The sequence below is a fragment of the Pongo abelii genome, chromosome 4, assembly GCF_028885655.2.
Source record: "Pongo abelii isolate AG06213 chromosome 4, NHGRI_mPonAbe1-v2.0_pri, whole genome shotgun sequence".
Taxonomy (NCBI): Eukaryota; Metazoa; Chordata; class Mammalia; order Primates; family Hominidae; genus Pongo; species Pongo abelii.
In genome coordinates, this window is record NC_071989.2 from 103,738,111 (window position 1) to 103,755,210 (window position 17,100).

Here is a 17,100-nt window from a genome sequence, read left to right on the forward strand (position 1 = left end):
ACCATCTCTTGATTATTTACATATTGCTTACCCATGTAAACAAATTAAATGTGTGGTTACCTTTCCCTTATCAACAACCGTCAGTTTTACAAATATACAAACAAGAAATAGCATTCTGGGCCTAGAAAATAACAATATTTCTAAAAAATATTATAGAGATCTTTCCAACTTTATTCTTTAAGGTTAGAGATGTTTTTGAGATACCTTTAGATTCCCTTTTGAACCCATCATGGAACTTTGAGTTAACTAAAGGTTAACTCTTGAATTATTCCTTACTTAATTCAAGAATTCTTAAATTATTTGAAATCAGTCAGCAAGTATTTATTAAATACTTGGTATCTACCTTTGTATCTAAGCTGCATTATAAGCCATGATAAAGATACTGCCAAAAAAAAAAAATTCCAATGTCAAATATAATTTTGGAACTTTGCCCAAAACAAAAAAACTTTCTATAAGTGGTGATGGTTCAAGTGAGTACTTAAAGTGGATTGTTTAAAGAAACAGTTATAGCTAACCAGTTACTATTTGAGTGTTTACAATGTGTCAGGCACTATCCATTTTTACTACCACCTCTGGGAATTCTCAGAAGCACCCTTGTGGGGTAGATACTATTATTCTCATTTCTCAGGTAAGTTCTGTGAATTACTGAAGGCTACACAGCTAATAAGTGACCTGGGGCTCAGAACTGTGCTCTTATTCAGCATTTTATATAGTTAGTCTTTCCTGCCTCTCTTCAACAACAGTAATATGAAATTTGAAACTGAAAGCCAGAGAATTAAGAATCACTTTTTTAGTTTTGCACTATGGCAGAAGGAAAATACCAGACAATTTGAGAACTTGTTTTTACTTGCGCTAGTAAAAAGTAAATAAGTAGACACACTTTTCCCTGGGATGCAACTTGGATAAAATAGATCATCTTTCTTTCCCCCTATACTATTTAAGAACTGGTAGTAATGATTCTTTTGTTCAAGAGTCACTTTTTTCTTTGTTCTTTAGGACATCATCTGATAGAGAACCCAACGAAGACTATCTAATAATTATATTTTAACCACTGTAATAAATATATCTAGGCAAGGAGAGAGGAGGAAGAAAGAAAATTGGAGTTAAAAGCAGAAAATAGCACAAGAAATCAGACAGTTGATCCTGAAGAAATAAAATACACTCAGCTCTTGTTAAAAGCCAATAATATGCTTAGAATAATACATGATATGAAATTTAGAAATAATCCAAAACTACTTTAAAAAATGGTATCTCCTTCTTTGCCTCAAACCTTTTATTAGATGCCAAAAAGTCATTAAGCTTCACAAAACCAATCTAGTATTTAGTCAATGTAACCTTAGATTCAAAAGAAATTCCTTTTCTGCAGATTTGGAAGAACCTGATTAAAGAACATATGAAGTAAAGAATAATTTCTTTCTAGCCACTACAGCATGGAAAGAGTGAAATATAAGGGATTATCAAAACCAACATCTATTTAGCACAATCCTTGTTTTGAAAGATAGCTTCTAGAAAACGGTGGCTATCTGATACATGCCAAGTTTTATTTATATATATATATATATATATAAAATCTTCATATATATGGTTGTCTTAAATCTTAGGATTTCAAATAGCTCTTGAACATGGAAGGCAAAAATCTAAACCGAACAACCAGCCAAAAAGTTAGTTACTGTGAACCAGCCTTTGAAACACTTGGCCAGGCATGGTGGCTCACACCTATAATCCCAGCACTTTGGGAGGCTGACGTGGGCAATCACGAGGTCAGGATATCGAGACCATCCTGGCTAACACGGTGAAACGTTGTTTCTACTAAAAATACAAAAAATTAGCCAGGTGTGGTGGTGGGCGCCCATAGCCCCAGCTACTTGGGAGGCTGAGGCAGGAGAATGACGTGAACCCGGGAGGTGGAGCTTGCAGTGAGCCGAGATCGTGCCACTGCACTCCAGCCTGGAGGACAGATCGAGACTCCGTCTCAAAAATAAAATAAATAAATAAATAAATAAATCAACAACACTTGAAGCATAGTATCCCACCATTTTTTTCCCCAGATTTAATGTGGGCCTTATAATTGTATAATTAGCTTATATGTCAAATCTGACTGTAAATGCAAATAAAGATTTGTTTGCTGGGATCATGAACTCTAAAGCAGAAGTATAAGGAGAAGTGGTAAAATCAGCTTAGATTGGAAGATGAAGTTTTTTTTTTTAAACTAGAAATTAATAAAATGTGGCATCTAAAACATTTTTTACAAAGGGAACCACTGGGGGCTTGAAACTGGGAGACTACTTGATCATACTTAATGTTCTGAAAAGATCACTCCAGCTGCTGTGGATTATGGGGGAAGGGTAGAAACTTGAGGGCCACCTCGAAGTTTATCACAGTGATCCTGAGGAGAGATGATGGTAACTGGGACTGGAATAGCAGTAATGGGTGGGGTTAGATTCAGGATATTTTGAAGGTTGACAGTACTTGCTGACAGATCAAATATGTCAAGAAAACAGGAGACAAATCAAGGGCTGCTAGTCAATTTCTAGGCAATTGATAGAGAGTTCTGCCACTTACTGAGATAGGGAACACTTAGGTAGATACAGATTTGAGGAGTAAAATCATGAGTTATTTTTAGAAACAGCAAAGATATGGAATCAACCTAAATGCCCATCAATGGTAGACTGGATTAAGAAAAGGTGGTACATATATATCATGGAATACAACACAGCAACGAAAAAGAATGAGATCATGTCCTTTGCAGCAACATAGATGGAGCTGGAGGCCATTACCCTATGCAAACTAACACAGGAACAAAAAAACAAATACTGTATGTTTGCATTTATAAGTGAGAGCTAAACATTGAGTATGCATGGACATAAAGAGGGGAATAACAGACACTAGGGCCTACTTTGAGGGTGGAGGGTGGAAGGAGGGTGAGGATAAAAAAACTACCTATTGGGTACTATGTTTATTACCTGGGTGATGAAATAATCTGTATACCAAACCCCCATGACACGCAATTTACCTACATAACAAACCTGTACACGTACCCCGAACCTAAAATAAAAGTTAAAAAAAAACTTACTTGATCCCTCATGGAATCTCATATCAACAAAGGAGAGGATCTTTTATAATAACAAAATCAGGTAACACTTTTACAATTTCCTTTATGTCTATACTTATTGAAATAGTTGATTGTCAGAAGATAGTTTTCTCCTTGCAATGATTAGCCATACCCTTGAGAAAAACTCCTAAAAGGGTATAAAACACAGTTTGGATATGTAAGGTTTGAGATGTCTATTAAACTTTGATGAGGAAGTATATTGGAAATCAGTACTTGGAGCTAGAGAAAAGGATAGATCAGGAGATAAATATTTGGGAGTCATTAACATATAGATGACATTTAAATTCAAAGGACTAAATGAACTCACCTAGGGAGACTGAACAGATAAAGAGAAGAGAGAGAGAGCTCCAACATTCAGAGGCCAGTCAAACAGAGGAAAGTAGGCAAAGGAGAATGAGAAATAGGCAGAGAGGTAGGAGGAAAATCAGGAAAGTGTTTCTAATAGGAAGAAGTGGTCAAGAGAATGGAATACCACTGAGGTCTGGTAAGATGGAAACAAAGAGATGACCACTGGACTTTAACAGGGACCTTGGCAGGTATAACCTCACGGGTGTGGTGGAACAACGGGCTGAGCAGAGGATGGCAGTTAAAGAAGACATCTCCTTGAACACAAACTTTACAGTGTTCATTTTTTTCACATTTGCCTGCTTCTACTAAAATGACAAGCACTTTCTTGGCAGGGACCATTCATGACTTATTCAGCTTTCTATCTCCAATGCCTAGTTCTATCCCTGGCAAATGTCAGAAGATAAACACATGTTTGCTGAGTGAACAAACGAATATTTGGTAGTTTAACTCTTCTACCTCTTAACTTTTTATTAAAGAAAAAACATCTTAAGATACTCAGCTGACTTTTTATTACATTTTATTACTTTTTATTACAGCTGACTTTTTCTGGTTCTTGAGGCATCATGGTTTCTAATAATGGAGCCAAAAGCAATGATATTAAATGTTATCTTAAAATATGCTAATACTTGTTTCTAGCTAAGCACATTTAAGTCTTAAAGTATCTCTGTGAATCTTATAAGAAAGTTCAAGCCTGGCTACACCCTTGAATAAGCTCACTGTTGAGTGAAAAAGTCTTCCAGACTAGGTTATCTCCCTGGATCAAGAACCAAGCGCTCATAGTAGTCCATTACAATGTGTATGTATAGCAAAAGTTTTATGCAGTCATGATTCTTTTGTTTTGTTTTTCATAAGGAACTGCCAACAAAAAAGAAATAAAGGAATCAAAACACCAAAACAGAAATAGAGGTAATGTGAGGTAACTGAAAGTACTCCTTCAAGGCCTTTAGGAATTATACTATTTCAAAATAAAACTTGAAATGTAAATCCAGGAATATTATATAGAGTTACTTACGTTTCATTTATCAATAGGATAGAAACCACAGAAGGTCTGATTTCCATGTTAAAATAAAATTAGATTTCATATTATCAGTGCTTTATGATGGCCTTAAGTACAATTTATAGAGGTTATTCAATAAAGAAAGTCTATAAAAATACAAACAAAATTTAAAATGCCCTGCTCAAAACCAAATTTTTTCCCAAAGAATTTCAACTTTCCTCAAAACATCAACAATCTCCAAAATTTCCATCCAAATAAAACAGTTTATATAAGACATGTTAAGTAATACAGCACTGTTTTATATATCTGTCTGCCTCAAACTCCTGAATATACTTCTCAAATATAAAACATCTAATCAAACCCAAGTCTTTTCATTATCAATTAAAAGACTGAGTGAATGTTCACCAAAATGTCACTCACATCTATCACTCCTACCCCCAATTCCACTCTCCTAACTGCTTCCAATTTCCTTTTTTCTATTAGGGGTAATCCTCCTAATGCCAATGGCTAGAAATCTCAATTCAATCCTGCTTCTTTAAAATATCTTGTTAAATCCTTTTTTTTTTTTTTTTTTTTTTTAAAAGACGGAGTCTTGCTCTGTCGCCCAGGCTGGAGTGCAGTGGTGCAATGTTGGCTCACTGCAAGCTCTGCCTCCCGGGTTCACATCATTCTCCTGCTTCAGCCTCCCGAGTAGCTGGGACTACAGGCACCTGCCACCACGCCTGGCTAATTTTCTTTTCTTTTTTTTTTTTTTTATTTTAGTAGAGACAGGGTTTCACGGTGTTAGCCAGGATGGTCTCGATTTCCTGACCTTGTGATGCACCCGCCTCAAAGTGCTGGGATTACAGGCGTGAGCCACCGCGCCCGGCCAATATCTTGTTAAATTCTATAGACTCTATTCATCTCCTACCTCTCCCACCAACACCCTAGGGTGGACTCCAGTTATCTCTGGCCTGGACCACAAACTTCTTCCTAACTTGTCTATCTCCTTCCAGATTCACATTATAGTCATCCTGCACACCAGGACCAGAATAATCCTAAAACATAGATCAAATTACCTTATGTTTCTACTCTGTTCACAGAATAAAATCTAAACTTCTTAGTAAGGTAATGAATCTGCTCTGACCTACTTTTTCTCTCTTAAACTCAACTACATTTTTCTCTTGCCCTTCATGTTAAGCAGAACAGGGTCTTTATGGCAATTCTTGGAGCTTGCCCTAGCTTCCACTTTTCTTTGCTTACCTATGCCATTGTTTCTGCTGGAGATGTGGTCCCCATCCAGTTTCTAACTGCTAAAATCTTGCTAAAATCCTTTAAGACCCAAGGATTTTAGACCAATAACATACAGGATCCCCGTGAAGGAAAGAAACTCATGCCATTTGTTTAACAATCTAGTTACTATGAAACCAGTAGCCAAATGCCTTTACTGTAGAGGTCAATTCAAGGTGATACTTTTATTCATGAATCTTCAAGGAGCTTATAGCTTAATCAATAAAATTCCCCTTTCTTATATCCTGAATTAAACCATAAAAATGCCAGTTTTGGTCTTTGCTGGCAAAGTATTAGCGGCAACTCTTAAACCAGTTCTTCCTGAAGATTTAACATGGCTCTCAAGAGCCATAATACTGCCACAGAAAAAAATAGGAAGGAAGGAGAGAAAAAACAAAAGACAGAGATAGCAATCCTCACTGGTAACCTGACCCGAGTTATGCCGTGTTTTCCAGCTTTAATTTGCTCTAAAGACATGGACATTAATTTATTATATTCTACTCCAGAACTGCGGGAAATTTGTGCGTAAGTTATAGGAAATTCTGTATGGAGCTGAGGTATGCAGGACAGTCAGATATTGGGTTATATACATGTTGTTTTCTTTATTGTAAGACTTAGTTCATCTTCAATGTAGGAATGACCATAATATCACATTTTAGGGACATTTTCTCAAACAATCCAAAATACATTTGGCCCAATCTAGCAAATCGTGGGCTGGATCTAGTGCCGGGCTCCTAAGCTTCTCTGTTGCAGAGAAAAGGGTCATCACAAATTGTTAAAAGTGACCTAGCCTTGGTTCAGCTGAAATTCTCATTTTCCTCTCTCTGCTGGCTTTATCACCAATTACCTAATAAGCCTTATGAACACAGCTTCTGTAATTTTTCACAAGTGCAAATGGAGCAAATGGAAAGGCTGAATCTGGTGATTGTCCTTGGTAAGCTTTTCTGTAAGTCATTCCAAGAATTCTACGCCCCTTTCCTTTTAAATTCTTTTCTTGAACATGTTCCAGTCCTTCACATATGTTCTTTCTTTCTCTTCCCAATTCTGGTGCCAAGCTTCCCTGTCTATCTTTTTAGGCAATCTGGCTACTACTTTTCTCAGAGAGGAACACCCTCCTTTGCACTGAGCAACTGGGCATCTGAATAAACTTTCCAAACACTGAAGGATGGGGCACAAACTTGACTTTACTTGATAAAAAGCATTTTAAAATCAAGCACAGACTGAAAATGGGTCTAAGTTAAAAGTCAGTAGGATTAATTTATTTAAATTAAACTTGGCTACATTTTAAAAGTGGAGCAAATAGAATCTGCTAAAGCAAACCTCACTGTTTTACTTAATAAACATGTCCAACAGTGGTGGCAGTGCTGTGCTGGCAGGTCTGGATGCTCAAGTGGTGGCTTAAGAACAGTCTTCTGTATTTATAAGGCAGATTATTGAAAACACATACAAAATATGGGCAGGCAGAAAAAGAAAGAGAAAAAAGCAGAGTATGAGTCTTTTCTGTGTCTTAAACTATAATGAATCAAATGCTAAAAAGTTCACCTGGTAGAAAAAAAGGATAAGGCGAGGAAGTCACTTACCCTCTGACCTGTGGACTCAGTGATTTAACAAAAGGTCAAGTAACACATTGAAGGGAGCTACTATGAAGGACAATAATTTTGGAGGCTTAAATAAGAACTTATGCTTTGTAAATAGCATCTAAACTTATGAAAAATTAAATGGCAATATATATGTACAAATTTTAAAAACATTATCACTTTCCTAGAAGACACTAACAAAGGCAGAAAAATGTATTTCAATCCAATGGAGTTGACAAGAGAATGTGTTAGCAGAATCCCACTTAAAGGCATCTGCTTTCTGATCTTCAGGGATAGAGCAGGAGCAGCCCCTGCCCCCAAACACAACTATGCAAGACTTTTTATGTAATAGTTCAGCAAACATGGTAGTATTATTTGAGCCACCACCTTTGAAACTTTGAGTAAACATTTTTTAAAAACTAAACTGACAGGCTCAGCAACAACAAAATCTGAAAATAATGCTTTGATATAGTTTTTGTTATAAAAGTAAGTTACTCAAACATCAAAATAAAGCCAGCTGCATTACTGAGGAACTTAGCTAAAATGTATTTTTAAATGTTGGATTTTAATTTTAAGTACAGTTTTCCATTTGGGGGAAATATGTAATTACAGTAATAGATGCTCATTTAAAATATGTAGAGCTTATGTAGACCACACAATCACAGATAACAATTTAAAATGACTATAAAGTTGTAATTTGTGATTTTATTTATTTAGCAACTTTTCTTCTCATTCAAAATAATCTACATTTTAAAAGGTTAATATTGTAGATATCTGTATTATCATGTCTAAATTTTTCTGCCAATCATGAAAATAACTTTCCAGTTAACATGATATACAATCAACTTGAAACCATTTCTGTATTCAAAGTGAGTGGGAAAACAACTTTTAGAAGATATTTACTCCAACTATAACTCTCATTGCTGGACTCACAATGCCCCTCTACCTGTTTAGAAAGGCTCCCAAGATCACTTCTCTAAAAATAGGAAACCTGAATAATGAAGGTCAAGTAGGATTATGTGTCTTTTGAAACAGTGAGGAATTGTAATTTGAAAAAAAAACAAGATTTCAGAATTTTCATCAAATATTCTGTTTCCACGAACCCCAAGAACGCTGTAAATTTGCTCAATTATATCTAAAGAAGTTCTCTGTTCTGCCTAAATCATAGCTTCCTAAAATTTTTAAATTCACTTCTCTGAAGCCTCATGTCAAAGTGGGTTAATTTAGAAGAGTAACTCCAATAGACAAAATAATTTGGACAAAAAAAGAATTCTCTGATGCTTAACTTAGCAAATTAACCTGTTGAAATTTCTGGCTCTTAGTCATTAGAAGAGAAGGGGTAATAGTCATCACTTTACATAGGCCAGAGCTGCTTAGAGGCTACCTGCCATCAAGTACCCTCCTGTATGAGTACAGGAATGGTGGCGGACAGTTTTATGAGAAATTAAAACCATTTTACCCCCAGAGAGAACAGGTTTGACCACCAGAAACCTCTTCCCAATTAGCCAATCCATGTGAACATGTTCCCAAACAGCAGCTTCAATTTAAAGTCATGAGCCCTATTTCTAAAAACGATGGAAGACAAGAAAGACCAAATTAATATCCTTCCACTGGAGGATAAAAGCTCAGCCAGATGCCTACTGCTAGCAACTGTTACTGTGCCCATAGAGGTGCACTGGTCTGGCTGAGTCAGGAGGAGGGGCACTGAGGACACATAGGTGGGTGGAGCCTGCAGTAAGTACCAATGGTACATTCAGTCACTAGAAAGGCATCTATCTCATTTTTTTGGTTTCTTCCCAGTTTTCATCCAACTGAGGTTGACAGTTTCACTCCAATTCCTGCTTGTTTGTCCACACCCCTTAAAAAGTGTTTCCATGGCTGAGCTGACAGTGAGTCCTGATAGGAGCTGGTTAAGGATGGTCAGCTTATGTACCATCCCCCCCATGCCACTGTTTCTATCACCAGTTTTGCAGGAGAAAAGGAATCCTAGGACTAATACAAGCTACCTGGCTCCATGCTTTAAGGTAGAGAGATCTGGAAAAAGTCTTCCTCCTTTCCCTTTGCTGCCTCTGTAGAGACCAACCAGACCCATAAATGGGCATGTACAGAAATGGAAAAAGTACTAGAAGCAGTGAGAAGCAAACAAAGCCATTGACGACTTTGGTACCTCTTAGAAAGTAAATTTTTTTTTTTTTTAATTAAGAACTAAGTGGTGGGTTGGGAGACAAAGAATTTTTGATCTTCTGTCTCCTGGAAGCTACTGGTATATAAATGCAGGGGCTTTTAGAGCACTGTAAACTTAATCCCAAATATGAAAACACTAGGGTATAGGAAGCAGAAATGAAGGCCATACAAAGGTAGGAAAACAAAGCACTCCCTTCTGGGGCCTCCAGTGGTCATGCAGATTAGCGGGCACTGGGGGCATCTCTGTCACTTCACTTTCCCTTCCCCAAGTGGACCTCCTCATTTGCTCCTTTTCCCCACAAGTGTACACTGTCAATCTTGCTGTAATCAACTGTACAGTTTGCGTGTTGTTTTCCCAAGGTAGCTGGCTGACCTACTGCCCCCAAAGATGCCTCTTCCCACTCACTGTGTGTCAAGTCTTTCTCTGCTCCTCGGGTCTGCTCCTGAATAGGGGCTGGCCGCCTGCTGCTGACTTCTTTCTCTCTGGGCCTCTGGGTTTTCTCTTCACATCCCCAGACCCACCTTCTACCCACTGCCATTCCTTCCCACGCCCTTCCCTTGGAACAGGCAAGCTTATCTTTCCATCTTGCAATGCTGAGTTTCTCTCCAGAGTTTCTCTCCACTGTCTGCTTCTGTCCCTCTGCCTGTGTTTCTGGCTTCCCCCATATGGGCCTCACACTCCTTCTGATGCTGGTCTCTTCACTGCAGGTGCACCTATCTAGGCGTAGCTATTGGCACATGCAGTTTTCTATTTCTTGTATCTCTCCCAGCCATTCTTGAGGTTTTCTCCCGAGATTTCACTGTATGTAGAACGGTACCTTTCTCCCTGTGCATGCACTCCTCCCTGACGCCCCCTCACCCTACCACACAAAGTCTGTGAGTCCTTTTCACCATATGCTTCTCTAGTTAGTAACACAAGTGTCCTAGCACATACATTCATGTGTCCACCCAATTCTGTGAGTGCCTTCCTAACAATACACTCACCTCTGAGTCTCCACTGCTGTTTACAAATACCCTATCATGTGAGTTCATTTTCTATCCAAAGTGTGCACAATTAATGCCTTCCTCTGTGTGCACACTTATGGGGGGGCTCTCTGAATACACTCCCAGTAAACCAGGGTTCACACCTCTCCTGCCGCTCTGCCTCAGACTCTGCCTTCGCTCTATGTATTTAAAGTGCCTGGCACTAGTGGGAGCTCAACAGATGTCAATTCTTTTCCCCACTTTTAGCTGAATAACTATGTGAATCTGTGTCTCGGTGTCCTTCTGCCCCTCTGCCTGTTTTACGACACCGGTTGGAGTGTGTTCCTCAGTATAGAATGGGCTATTTGTAAGATGCCCGGTGGGTTCTATCTCCCTTCCGACTCTCTCCTCTCCTGTAAAACGTTACAGGTTCCCCCATATGGCATATACCTCCCTCACGCAATGTATCCACTCCGGTCTCCCACATAGGCACACAGTACTGCACGTCCATAAACTGTTTCCCCATGCACCCTGGTTACCGCGTCCCTTCTCGGTGCTTCCCTCTCTCCCATTTTTTTTCCAACATGAAAGCGTCTGGATTTGTAGTCCAATTACAGTGTATGTGCGCCTATCTGAGCTTCTCTCTGTACTGGAGGGGTGTGTGTGTATGTGTGTGTGTGTGTCCACGGGCTTCTCTCGAAAACGAGGGGTGAGAGGCCCGAGTCTCTGCCCGGGATGCATTGTATCCTCCCCACACCTTCTGGCTCGTTCCCCGTTAATACTTCCCAGAGTCAGCCCAAGACGCCGGGAGCTTTTTCGGGTACGTTGAGCGTCCGTGAACCTCTCTCCCCAGAACCCGATGTCTTGCTCCCGGGGAGCGCTAAGTGTGTGTGAGTCCTCAGGTCTCTCCCCGGGGCGCTGTGTTGGTTTGTGTCCGCCCCGGACGCGGCGCGTCTCCAGTAACGCGATGCGCCGGTGTCCCGGAGTCCCTGAGAATGCAGGTGTGTCCCCTCCCCCCCGTACGCGAAGCGCCAGTGTCCCCACCGTTCCAGTGTGCGCCGCCCCCTTACACAGACTGCCTAAGTCCCTATCTCTATGAGTACACCGTGTGCCCCTCACCATGCGCCCGAGTCCCCATCCCTTCGAGCACACAGTGTGTCCCCTGATACGTGGAGCGCCTGTGTCCCCAAGTCCCTGGGAATACAAGGTGTGTCCCATCCCCACACGCGGAGCGCCTGTGTCCTGTCTCTGAGGATCCACCGTGCCTATGTAACTAGAAAACGCGGACAGCTGGTGCCCGCGAGTCGTCCCTGGTTCCTTGCCCATACGCTGCTCGCTACCCTCCTTCCCCGCCGAGGGTAGCGTGGTCATCTCACTTCTCTTATCGCGGCCTCTCTCCCTCCTTGGGACCCAACAAGCCAGGAAATCCTTGGGCGCCGTCGGAAAGTCCCGCAGCGGCAGCGCAGCCGACCCAGGGCTGCGGCTGCCTCGGCCCCGCCGCCAGGGGCCGCCCGACTGCCCGCTTCCCCAACGCCCAGGCTAACCCGGGACCGCGGCGTCAGCCACCCTGCCCGGCCCTGCCCTGCCTGGCCGCTGCGGGCGCTGACGGCGGCAGCTGCCAGCCACGGCTCCGCCGGCCCCGCACCCGGCGCCCGGGCAGGGGAAGGCGCGGCCAGGCCGTGAGGGGTGCGCTCTGCCTCCCTGAGCCCAGCCTGCCGGCCGGCCCGCTCACCTTGTGGCTCTGGTAAGTCTCGAGCGCCCGGATCGCCGTCTCGGTGAGCTTCACATGCAGTACGGTGATGTTGTCCTGCCCCAGCCGTCCGCACGACAGCCCATAGCGCTGCTCCTCCCGCAGGCCCGCTGCCCCCCCCGCCGCCATCTTAAACTCCCCGGGGTGCCGCCGCCGCCGCCGCTCCGGCTCTAGCCTCCACTGCGGCCGCGGCTGCTTGGGCTTCTGCAGCCGCCGCCACTGCTAGGGCCATCCCGCTGCTGACGTACTGTCATATACTGCGCGGAGCCAGACCTCGGACTGCCACCGCCGCCACCCGCCCCACCCTCCGGCCCCGCGCCCCGCCCCGGGCTCGTCTCATTGGTCTCGTTCCCTTCAGAACCGCCCTCATCGGCCGCCCTCCACTCTCACGGGGGCGGGGCCCAAAGTCGCTGGAGTTTTGCTCCTGGGACGGGACGTCCGAGAGGTAAGAGGCTGACGTCTAGGTGACGCGCCAACTTAATCATATCTGACGTCACGTCTGGTCGTCTTGGCTAGCCGGCCGAGATTGGCCAGGCTGGCTTGGGGACTCCCCAGCTAATTGGAAGTCCAGGTTGCCTGGTCTGGTTACCTGGAGTTGGAGCCCCGCCCCTGTGGGGGATAGTAGTGAAAAGTCAGAATTGGGGAATCTCGCCCTACGCGGGTGGTCCTTGGACAGGCGGATCTCCACCTCCACTATGTAAGGGGATGGCCGTGACCAAATAAGGAGTTTGTTCCCCGACGGCTGCGGAAGCTGTGGAACTTGGTGCGTGTGGGGGAGGACGCAGCAGGCGGACTCGCTAGAGAGCTGCTCCTCAAAACTCCTAGTACTGTAGTTGAGCAGACGGCATTGGGAGGAAACTGCTCACTCTAAACTTGAAGTTATCGGGTGCCACACGCAGAGCTTATAAAAACAAAAACAAAAACCCTTGAAATTAGTGAGTCGACTCTTAGATGTAGGAATTGTGTTAGATTTTGTGGAGCATCTTAAGGACAAAATCACGCGGGAGGTTAAATGCCTTTCGTATGGTAGGCATGGTATAACAGAGAATTGAGCTTCGAGGTCTTTCCTACGCCATGCCCTGTTGTGATTCTCTGGGATCACAACTGGTTGGGATGATATCTCCTTAAAAAGGACTCTAGAAGAAGAGTAAAACTGGCATTGATCTAAATTAAAAGAAACCTCGACAATTCTCATTCTCTAATTCAGTTTGAGTTTTGTCCTTTTTATTTGATAGGGCTGTGTGAAAACCTAGCTAGGGTTTAAAGGTAAGAGGCTGTCGAGGTTAAGCGAAGGAGATGGGGGCGTGAGGGGTGTGCACTGGCCTGGCATACTTTCCATTCCATCCACAGGATGCTTCCTGTGTAGGCGTGGCTAAAAGAGGGAGCCTAATCTGGAGTCCCTTTCAGATTGTGTGTGGATAGACTGACAGATGGGTTCCTGTCAGAGGATGGATTAATTGGGTGATCAGAAGCACCAGATAAAACAAACCATTGAAAGCTTTCAAACTGTTGAAAGGCAGTTTAAAAAAGTTTTTCTATAAAAAAACTGAGACGCTTGTTTTTACCCTCAGCTTATAAAACCGTGTTCTGTTCTGCTGGGATTCCCCGGGAAAGTTTATAGATATTTAATCAGTATTTTTCATTATTTTAAATAAGATTAGGGCCATGATTCCATGTCCTCCCCTCCCAATGAATGCCTTCCCCACCGTACGGGTACACTCCCTTTTGATTCAGACCCTCAAACATAGTAGGTGTATAATGTGAATTACAGAATGAATTGGATTAAGTGGAAACACCTGTATTAAGTGTTACTCCATCACAGGAAAACAGTTTGTAAATTGACTTAATTTCAATCCACTAAGATTGGCTAGCTGTTAAAACGTGATTAACGCTTGCTAATTTCATTTACTTTAGTGATACAGTGTTATCTTAAATTCTTGTAGTAGAGAAATTAAGGTAATCATCAAATTGGATTAAAAAGTTTACTCTTAGAAGGGAAATAGAGGCTTTACTACCTAGTTTTCTCTGCTTTCCGAAAGTAGAAACCTTACTCAAATAGTTCATCTCTAAGCGGACTATAGTCTAAAAATAATTCTGTACTTGAATTTTTCTTTTCTCTCTCTTTTTTTTTTTTTTGCTTTGATAGTAAAGGACTGAGCACATAGCTAAAGCCTTAATTATTTGGGAGGTGAGGGGGAAGGGAGGTTTGATCGGAACAAGTAAAACCTGTATCCCACTGCTTTTCCGGTGAATGTGGGTAAATCCCCGCCCACATGATATCCTAACTTGGCCTACTCTTACTCAGAATTTCTGATGACATCCAAGGCGGTGGGGGAGGAGTAAGGATGGTTTTTGTTGTAGTTTTCAAATATCTGACCTATAGCTTCTTACTAGTAATTGATTTTTTAAAAAAATTATAGTAGGAAAATTTTTCTCATGCCCTATTTTGGTGGGTAACAAATCTTTCACGGATTAATATATTATTGTAGTGAGTTAATGTTTGTTTGTATTTTTCCCGTTTTGAGCTTTTCAACTGTGGAAGGAGGAAATGATCAAGTACAAAGTAATATGGTAATCTAGTAGTGTCTTTTCGTTGATGTCTCACAGGCATAGTACACATTATGCCTGCCTGAATCAGATGGTCAAGTTATGATGCTGGTTAGGATAATTTATTTTGAGGAGGCTGATGAAAGGTGCTTTTTGGGAAGGTTGCCATTTTATACATATTTTCTGTATCTTTATCTGGTTTAAATAATTAAATAATCACTGAATACCAGTTAAGTATAACATGCTGTAGAGGATTTAAAAATTAAACTGTAAAGTCTCTAGAGGAATTTTCTGTTTCAGTGTGGCAAGTGAACCAGTATACTCAAAACAAAGCAATTGATCAAGACCATCCTGGCTAACACGGTGAAACCCTGTCTCTACTAAAAATACAAAAAATTAGCCCGGCGTAGTGGCGGGCGCCTGTAGTCCCAGCTACTCGGGAGGCTGAGGCAGGAGAATGGCGTGAACCCGGGAGGCGGAGCTTGCAGTAAGCCGAGATCACGCCACTGCACTCCAGCCTGGGCGACAGAGCCAGACTCCGTCTCAAAAAAACAAAAACAAAAACAAAAAACAAAAAACAAAGCAATTAGAAAATTAATAAATGCTAATTTGGACGGTGTTGGTGATAAGCTCAAAAATTCAAAGAAAGGAGAAGTCTGAAGAGGTTTAATGGAAGTGATAGAACTTGAACAGTTCTTGAGGGCTGAGTAGATTCTAGATAAGTTGGAGGTGGTATGGATGGAGACAGCCCAACTAAAAATGATCTTCATGATGATTCCAGGTGAACCCATTAGTTTTATGAAGGAGGAACTGAGACCCCCATTAATTTAAAAGCAACCTGCCTAACATAACCAGGAGAGGCAGGGTCGGAATCAGCTCTTTAAGTGTCCTTCCAGTCCTTATATACACTGAGTAGCTATGGATTAGATTTAATAACAGAAGAAATCTGTCGTATAAGACAGTTCAGTGCAGGAAAAAGGCTAAAAGGAATCTGATGCAGGGCCTGCTCCATCTCTCATGTCTAGTATACAGTGCTGGCAAAGGATATATGAATATCAAGGCCTTCTCTGGCCTTCAAATGCTGGGCCACCGCTCCTTCCAGGTTGCTGCATATTTAATGACTGTTTCTCACATCTTTGGTACAGAGATCACCAATTCAGATGCCTTCAGGGACCACTGGATATCCAAATGAGTGAAAAAGGGCAGATACAATGTCATAGGGACTGAAGATGCTGGACGGTAGTGAGCTGGGAGGTTTAAAGGGCTCAGTGATTTCTTGGTTCAGCTGATTGTCGCCAGGTGAACATAAGGTGGCCCAGTGTTGCCAGATCTTCTATTTCTTTTTAAAGCTGAGAAACAAAGACTTTTATGTAAATCTCCTAATATTTATTCTGTAACACTTAAGTTAAAAATTTTAATAAGCATTTTCTGGACACTAAAAAAGTTTTAGGCCAAAGTTAGCCCACAGGTTTCTAGTTTTCCAAATCTGCTGTAGTGACTGCCAATGCAGAAGGGCATTCTGTCTTATACCTGTATTAGCAGTTTTGTAGGTTATTTCTTAAACCCATCTATACAAAAAGTTAATGCTTATTAATGTCTTAATATAAGGCAATGGCTTCTGTTACAAAAAGAGAACATAGAACCTTATAGAGTTATAGCACAGAAGCTCTCTCAATGTAGAATTTCCAGAGAGAAAATCTTTCCCTTTTAAATTCTCTTCCCCAATGCTGCTTGCTCCCGTGTGCAATGGTTGTGTTTGACCCAACCATTACACTGCTCTCCCTTCAAGACTTTGCGCAGCCATGTACTAAAATCTAAAATGTACTAAATTTCCTTGCCTTGGACACAATTGAAGTAGAAGCTTGATAGTTTTAAAAGTACTTCAGCAGATATTTATAGAGAATAAAAGTGAGATACCTATAGTTAGGGCATAGATTTTGTTATGTAAATACAGGTTTTAAGTTGAATAATTTTTATTGTATTGTGTGAATATTTACTCTAAGTACAAGAAATGTTTCACTGCATTATTATTATCATCATTATTGCTAAATTTGGCTCTGAGTTCCCCATCTGAGTAGTAGGACAGTTAATTTACAAGTCATACAAAGGCTCCAGAATATATGGGGAGGAATCTCTAATCTAGGTCCATCTCTGCTGGTATAATCCTTTAGAGGCTCAAGAGTTTCTTTTTAGGAAGAGTTTGGGATGGAGTGCAACCTAGACAGAAGGAAATAGAGGACCTGAATTGAAAGTGTGTTTGTAGAGCAAACATACTGTGTTTACTTATGTTGTGTATTTTTATGGGGGTAAGGTTAAGTGGCACTGATGGGGATTATGAGAAGGGAGGCTGAAA

At 41.5% G+C, this 17,100-nt stretch overlaps 2 protein-coding genes across 3 annotated transcripts in view; one reads left to right on the plus strand and one right to left on the minus strand.

Moving 5' to 3' along the window:
- Positions 1–12,481, minus strand: part of ELL2 (elongation factor for RNA polymerase II 2) — a 74,149-nt gene extending 61,668 nt beyond the window's left edge. The window contains exon 1 of one of the 2 annotated variants that reach the window (XM_002815753.6): positions 12,183–12,481. In XM_002815753.6, the coding sequence (XP_002815799.1) occupies positions 12,183–12,329 (147 nt within the window). In that variant the 5' untranslated portion in view covers positions 12,330–12,481. The remainder of the gene's footprint in view (positions 1–12,182) is intronic. The other variant, XM_009240914.4, reaches the window with a different exon arrangement.
- A 106-nt stretch (positions 12,482–12,587) lies between these two features.
- Positions 12,588–17,100, plus strand: part of CAST (calpastatin) — a 799,019-nt gene continuing 794,506 nt past the window's right edge. The window contains exon 1 of the mRNA XM_063724001.1: positions 12,588–12,645. The gene's annotated coding sequence lies outside the window, so the exon portion shown is untranslated. The remainder of the gene's footprint in view (positions 12,646–17,100) is intronic.